The sequence below is a fragment of the Ranitomeya imitator genome, chromosome 1 (assembly GCF_032444005.1).
Source record: "Ranitomeya imitator isolate aRanImi1 chromosome 1, aRanImi1.pri, whole genome shotgun sequence".
Classification (NCBI taxonomy): domain Eukaryota; kingdom Metazoa; phylum Chordata; class Amphibia; order Anura; family Dendrobatidae; genus Ranitomeya; species Ranitomeya imitator.
Genome location: NC_091282.1, coordinates 79,970,019 through 79,977,374, shown reverse-complemented (window position 1 = coordinate 79,977,374; position 7,356 = coordinate 79,970,019). Strand labels below are relative to the sequence as shown.

Below are 7,356 nucleotides of genomic sequence, written 5' to 3'. Positions count from 1 at the left end.
CTAGGCTGCCCCATAACTAACCTGCCCCACACCGGCTCATTAGGGCTGGCAGCAGTCTGCCCCCGTCCCCCTGTGGCAGCCATGTGCCCGGTGCCATCTCCAGTACACGGATCTCATGTTGTTTGCAAAAATTGAAAAAAAAAAAATGTCACCTGATTCACTGTGAATTTGTTAAAAAAAATCCCCACCCCCAAAACAGAGACACACACTCACACACACAGCGGAGCCCGCCCACCGCAGACAGCTAAGACCCCCTTATAGATTTAAAGAGAGACTGCATTGCCTGCCGTTCATTCAATAGAGAGATCAGCCTGCACCACCAGCTCCACACTGTGCACTGAGGATGTTACATCGCCCGGGCTTGCTGGGACTTCTGGTGACTATGTCTCTGAACCATTTCATGGGGGATCACACTGTCCAGGGTAAGCACATCAACTCCTCATTTCCTTTTTTTTTTAATTATTATTATTTTTATCTTTTTGGAGTTTTTTCATCGTCTCATGATCTCTGCATTGGACAGGACACAATTTGCAGAAACTTTTTAGAAAGTGGATCTCAATTGTTGTTTTTTTTTTTTTTCCTGGACTGGAATTTAAAAAAAAAAAAAAAAAGTTTGTTTCCAGGAGTTTGGAGAAATCAGTGATCTGATGAATTAAAGGGAAAGGTAACGTTTTATCTGGTATCCTGGATATTGTCTGGATTTATATAGAATAATATTCGAGGAACAATTGTAAAGATACCTGAGGGTTGTAATGGATAAAGGTGACGGCCATAGAAATATGATAAATACATTATTTTATGTAAATATTCTGGCATTGGAAGGATTATTGTAAAGTGCTGCAGAATATGGAAATTAAATAATAATATATATATATATATATATATATATATATATATATATATATATATATATATTATTCAGCCACTTTTTATTGTACTTTTATTATCAGCCACTTCAAAGAATCTTTTGGTTGTTTGTTTATTTCCATATTGTGAGATATTTATAAACAAAAAATTGACACAAAGCAGGATCTATGGTACAGGAAAGATCTGGGAAATGACACCTTTATCTTCGGTACGTCTCTTTGTACTTTTTTTTTTAAAGAAAAAAACTTTTTCAGCCCTGTTATTTTTGTAAGGGATCCAGCTAAATGTGATATTTCGAAAGAATGTGCAAATGTTGTGTAGCCCCCTCAGATTGCAACACAGCGTCGCGCACACACGAATCCCTTATAGGATGAACGCACTTGGTGCCGTAATAAACGCAGGAAGAATTGTGTTTATATGTTATTTAAAAGCCTGTGTCAGCGATAGGGGGAGACGGCGCGTGGGATCTGCTGCCTCTCAAGGGGTTAACCCGTGCGCCGTGTCTGGGGATAGGCTGGTGTTACTACTGCGGGTTATGAAACAGGACAAAATAAAAGTAAACAGTGGCGTGGAAGTCGCGGCGCGGAGCACACTTGTTTTGTCTGAGTCACCGCTAAGTGACACTGATATGGCTGCCCTGCTATGTCTTGCAGCTGGGAACTGTTGGCTACAGCAATCCAAGAATGGCCGATGCCAGACCCTGTACAGGACTGAACTGAGCAAAGAGGAATGCTGCAAAACTGGCAGACTGGGCACGTCCTGGACGGAGGAAGACGTACCCAACAGCACGCTATTCAAATGGATGATATTCAACGGAGGAGCGCCGCACTGCATACCCTGCAAAGGTAGGGCGCTCCGCACCATCCTAATTGTTCCAGCATGTTATTAGACATCGGTAGTGTCTGCGGACGTTGTAGGGTGGGAAGGCGGGGGGTCCGTTTCCCATAGATCACACCACAGCCATTAGGGATAAGTTCTACAAGCTGTTCTGTATGTGACGCGCATACCCTCAGCCATACGTACCTGGGGTCCTTTAGTCTGGGGTTGCAGATTGTGACCACCTAGACTTGATTATTAAGTGTTAGTTTTCACGGGGGGATTTATTAAAGTAGTGAACGGGACATCTGCACTCAATTTTGAACCAGATTTCTGGAAGAACTTGTGCTCCCTCTCTGTAGATCATGTGAACTGATGGAGTTTTTTGAAGAGAGAGAGGACCTTTTTTCCCTGGCTACATTTCTGAGTTTCTTATAATTTTTTTGTTGTTGTTCTTGTTTTATTTCTTTAAAAGGTGCTTGGTGCTAGCGTGATACATGTGAGATACATTGTTTCGTTAATGCACCGAGATACAATGTTTCGTTAATGCACTGAGATACATTGTTTCGTTAATGCCCCGAGATACAATGTTTCGTTAATGCACTGAGATACATTGTTTCGTTAATCTGCCGTTTGATACTCGTTGACCTGAGCTCACAGTCGTTGTTTATTTTGCAAAACAGAAACGTGTGAAAACGTGGATTGTGGACCCGGGAAAAAATGTAAAATGAATAAGAAAAATAAGCCAAGGTGCGTTTGTGCTCCGGACTGCTCCAACATCACCTGGAAAGGCCCCGTGTGTGGGCTGGATGGCAAAACCTACAAGGACGAGTGCGCCCTGCTCAAGGCCAAATGCAAAGGGATCCCAGAGCTGGATGTGCAGTACCAAGGCAAATGCAAAAGTATGTCCGAGATGTTATTGTACCAATGCATTACATGTGACCGTGACCGGGGACTGTAAACCCCTCTATCGTGGGTTCTGTGCCCATCTCATGTTTTGGCACGGTGCTGGCTTTCAGTTGGGCACATTTTTATGGCTCTCTCCTGTGTCTATTTCAGAGACGTGCAGAGATGTCCTATGTCCGGGCACCTCCACGTGTGTGGTGGACCAAACCAATAATGCCTACTGTGTGACGTGTCACCGGCACTGCCCGGAGCCCACCTACCCGGAGCAATACCTATGCGGAAATGATGGGATTACGTATGCCAGTGCCTGTCATCTGCGGAAAGCAACCTGTCTCCTGGGCAGGTCTATTGGATTGGCGTACGAAGGAAAATGCATAAGTAAGTATCTGCACCGTCTGGCATTAGACATCTGCCTGTGGCACAACTATTGACTTTGGGAGCTGAGATCTGCTTTATTTTATATCGTCCCCGATAATGGCAAATAGAAAGAATTCAGCTGAATATGAAGATACTAATAACGATAAAAATAATAACTAAAATAAAATGTTATTAGTGTCGAGTTCAACTGTCCGGTTATTCATATCACTGGCCACCCGGTAGGAAGAAAGAAGTATTGGGGTAGTACGAAATGATTATAACTATGCACGGGAGAAGGGTGGTCTGCAGCCCCTCCGATGGCCGTAGAGATGTCTGTGTTGTTTGCTACTGGAGAGATTACTGACATATGATTCTTGTTTGCAGAGGCGAAGTCGTGTGAAGATATCAAGTGCAGCTTCAGTAAGAAATGCCTGTGGGACAGCCGAGTGGGCAGAGGGCGCTGCGCGGTGTGCGAAGATTACTGCCCGGACAGCAAGTCTGATGAAGCGGTTTGCGCCAGTGATAACACCACCTACCCCAGCGAGTGCGCCATGAAGCAGGCAGCCTGCTCGTTGGGTGTACTTTTGGAAGTCAAACACTCCGGATCTTGCAACTGTAAGTGACTTACCGCAAACAAACAAACAAAATCCAATCTAAGATATCGAAAGGCAACCCCTCCGTAATGAAGACTAGAGAGAATTGGATACCAGCACAATGGCTAGCTATTTATCGTGCTCCATTCCTGACTATTATTGCCTCTTGGGCAGGAAAAGCTATACTTTCTATTTACCAGGGGTTGCCTGAGAATATCTTTCCCCTCTAGTTTTCTAATTCCGCTTCTATGTGCTTCGCTGAATGCTTCATTAATGCTTTTGAGTGATCTAACTCCCCATGAGACTCACCGGTTGATCCGGTCTCTTGTCTTTTTGCGCGGCGGCCGCTACTAACTCTCGAGGACACGAGCAGTACACCTAGAACACGAGCGCTTTTTGTCTGATTACAGGAACCTGCAATAAAAGCCTGATCCATTGGGTTCTTCAGAAACTTTCTGCAGTTAAGACTTCATAGATTAATTAAAAAAAAAAAAACAGAAAGGAAAAAAAAAAGTATTAATTAAAAAAACAAAAAGTTGATGCCGAAACGCATCGCTACAAGTCACATACAATGCAACGCTGTTTTATGGCTGTTCAGAGAGCAAAACAAACAAAACAATCATGCACTGAGCTTCTGCGCTGTTGTTGTCCTTATTTAAACAACAGCTCCCCTATATTCCCCTATATAGCCATTAATGAAGATCCTGAGGACGAAGAGGAAGAGGAAGACCCCGACTACAGCTTCCCATTATCTTCAGTCCACTGGTAAAACTGTTGGAACAGCCTTTGGCAAGGAGTGATGTCCATACTGTATATAGGTGTATGCTTATTTATTTTGAGGAAGAAAAAAAAGTATACATATAGTTGAGTCTGGTAGACATTTATTTATACTGTGTCATGTTTTATAATTTATACATAAAATGTCTGTTTTTTTTGACTGTACACCTTGTTTTGAAGAAATATATTCGTCAAAGGGAGAGCAGTGTTATTTATTGTGAGAAACCTTTGCTTGTAAAGTTCAGCTTTTTTTCTGTGTAAGTCCATTCCTTATCACTGACCATTGCTGTTCACTCCATACATTGATGTCATAGAGTAAGCGTCGGCAGGGCCGGATTATTCGGAGGGTATATTTATGGCACCATTCGCCAACTTGGGAATCTCTTCCATTCTTACTTCCTACCTTGGTCTGTTAAAATTATGGAGCTTTAAAAAGTTTTCTGTTGAGCCCAGAATTTTCTAGTTGGCACTTTTTTTTATTAAGGTATTTACTACTCGCCTTTATGGATATCCCAAGATTATATTGATCTGTCAAGAGGTGGTCAAGCTTGCATGTGGCTCTAAAAGAATCATTGTTTTCATTAATTCTCCAAATTTCCACACATGCACATCCGCTTCTGTTATATATGGCTGTGATAGGGGTTAAGGTCGAGTCCAGGGACCTGCTCCTACAAAATAATAAACCCAATGTCCTTCTACGAAAACATAATCCTTATTTGTGGCTGCCATAGGGGTCAAGGTCGGGTCCAGGGACCTGCTCCTACAAAATTATTTACCCAATGTCCTTCTCCAAAAATAATACTTATTTGTGGCTGCCAATGGGGTAAGGTCGGGTCCAGGGATCTGCTCCTACAAAATTATTTACCCAATGTCCTTCTCCAAAAATAATCCTTATTTGTGGCTGCCATAAGGGTCAAGGTCGGGTCCAGGGATCTGCTCCTACAAAACTATTTACCCAATGTCCTTCTCCAAAAATAATCCTTATTTGTGGCTACCATAGGGGTCAAGGTCGGGTCCAGGGACCAGCTCCTACATAATCCTTGTTTGTGGCTGCCATAGGGGTCAACGTCGGGTCCAGGAACCTGCCCCTACAAAATTATTTGGCCAATGTCCTTCTCCAAACATAATCCTTATTTATGGCTGCGATAGGGGTTCAGGCTGGGTCCAGTGACCTGCCCCTACAAAATTATTTGTCCAATGAATTCCCCCAAACATAATCCGGCCCTGAATGTTGGCAGAGTTCCGTAGATCATGGCTTGGTGAATTCTCGGTAGACCGCCATGGTGATTCACAAATAGACCGCCATGGTGATTCACAAAGCCTTGTTGTGCAGAACCGAGCCTGTTCCTGTTTTTTTAGAGCTTTTTTTCTTTAATTTCCTCACATTTGCATGTCAGTTCCAGTATGTTTATTTATTGGATTTTATCTTTAGTCCTGTACATACATTCTTTGGGTTTTGTTTACAAGGAATCTTGACTGATCGCAAAGAAGCTTTGAATATATATATATATATATATATATATATATATATATATATATATATATCAACCCGAGATTCATTGAAAATCTGTCATTAACGGCCATTATTATTATGTGACCACAAATAGTACAACAAACATAAGGACTCTATGGGAACATATCCCGTTAATCCGTGTAGCCAATCCATGAACTCTTGCCAAAACATTACCGTTGTTCTGTTTTGGTTGTAACCATATCGGAGCTTTATCAGTCCAAGTTTCTTGCTTTTTTTTTTCCACAATTACACTTCTTGGTTTTCTGATTCAATTTTATATTTTCAAAACATGGCAAGTTAAATATAAATTCATTTAAATATATAGTTTTGTACTTTTTTACCATGTAAATGTGCAATGTATATAAAAGTTATAAAGTGTATTTGTAAATAAATTATGGTTGAACAATAAAATGGAAATTTCCTATGTAGCTCTGTAATCTGCGTGGATTTGGTTTCATAGTGTAGTTACGATATAAGTCATTAACTCTATAGCTTATCCTATAGTACAAGCGCATATATTCTGTATATCCATGATTGAGAGTAAACAGGACATTCTTTGCATGGAGTGCGAAGTTAATCAGTACAGTATTCCCGAGTGTCTTCTACAGTGAAACTTTGCCCTATCAATTTTGTTTGTCTTGTCTCTCTCCCCATCCCTCCTCCTCCCGAAGACTTCATCTGTCTGGCACTCTGTAACTTCCAATCTTATCAAGTTATGTCAAGCGCCCCTTACAAGTGAGAAACACAAACAGCTAGACCTTCCTAATTGCCGGTCCAAAATTAAAAGCGAAACCCAATTAAACGATGGAGCCAAAAAAAAAGGTGGGAGAGAGACAAACACTTGTTATTTGCAGAAAGTGCGGTTTATTAATAGTTACATTCGCATCACTGCTCGTTTTAAAGAAGATTTGTCACAGGGTCACAATTTCTTTTAATAATAATTTGCGCCCTCCCCCCCCCCCCCCCTTCCCCTGTGACTCTTCAGCATCTTCTCCTGTTGTAGATACCGGCCCGTCTCTGGAGATTTGGAATTTTTCCTGAACTATTTTTACATTTTTGAAAACTTGATATTTAATGGAGAAGTTTTCATCAATGGGGATGGGAGGGAGGTTGGACACCACCAACCACTAAAGGTCGTATAAGTCACCTTGTTTCTGAGATTGAATAGAAGGGAGACGTCAGCTCACCTGCAGGATATCGATACCAACTGCTCGGAGATATGCAAGATCCACAAGAATGTCAGATTCCAGCAAGAGTTGTGACATACTAAAATCCATGTAGAAAAAAATCCACCGTCATAGAAAAAAGCAAACGCGTTTCAGTCCTTAGTCATTGCCTCACCTTGTTTATGCTTTTTGATTGCAAGGGATTGAAGTTTTCCAAAATTTGGAGATACTTTAAATTGCAGATGGGGGTGTTACGCCTCCACAATATTTGGGCTTGTAATACAGTGAGTTGCACCAAGTACCTTCAATTTCTTTCTTTTTGATTGTATAGAATCTGTGTTAAAAAAATCATTTTTTTGCT

General features: G+C 41.5%; 1 protein-coding gene across 3 annotated transcripts; it reads left to right on the top strand.

Moving 5' to 3' along the window:
* The first annotated feature begins 266 nt into the window (after positions 1 to 266).
* On the top strand, positions 267 to 6,266 carry FST (follistatin). 3 transcript variants are annotated; one of them, XR_011318049.1, is made up of 7 exons: positions 267 to 422; positions 1,521 to 1,712; positions 2,367 to 2,585; positions 2,743 to 2,967; positions 3,331 to 3,561; positions 4,229 to 5,055; positions 5,145 to 6,266. XR_011318049.1 is itself a non-coding variant. In XM_069748519.1 (6 exons), the coding sequence occupies exons 1-6, from the start codon at positions 344 to 346 to the stop codon at positions 4,306 to 4,308; spliced, it is 1,026 nt and encodes a 341-aa protein (XP_069604620.1). In that variant the 5' UTR covers positions 267 to 343; the 3' UTR covers positions 4,309 to 6,266. The 3 variants fall into 3 exon arrangements, 2 of the variants coding, with proteins under 2 accessions (XP_069604620.1, XP_069604632.1); XM_069748519.1 differs by having other exon boundaries at positions 4,229 to 6,266; XM_069748531.1 differs by having other exon boundaries at positions 3,950 to 6,266.
* Positions 6,267 to 7,356: the final 1,090 nt, after the last annotated feature.

Bases quoted from the DNA above. Each gene is read 5' to 3' on its own strand.
- FST (XM_069748519.1), top strand. From the start codon at position 344: ATGTTACATCGCCCGGGCTTGCTGGGACTTCTGGTGACTATGTCTCTG. The intron at 1,713-2,366 runs GTAGGGCGCTCC...TTTGCAAAACAG, and splicing joins GCACTGCATACCCTGCAAAG to AAACGTGTGAAAACGTGGAT. The intron at 3,562-4,228 runs GTAAGTGACTTA...TCCCCTATATAG, and splicing joins ACACTCCGGATCTTGCAACT to CCATTAATGAAGATCCTGAG.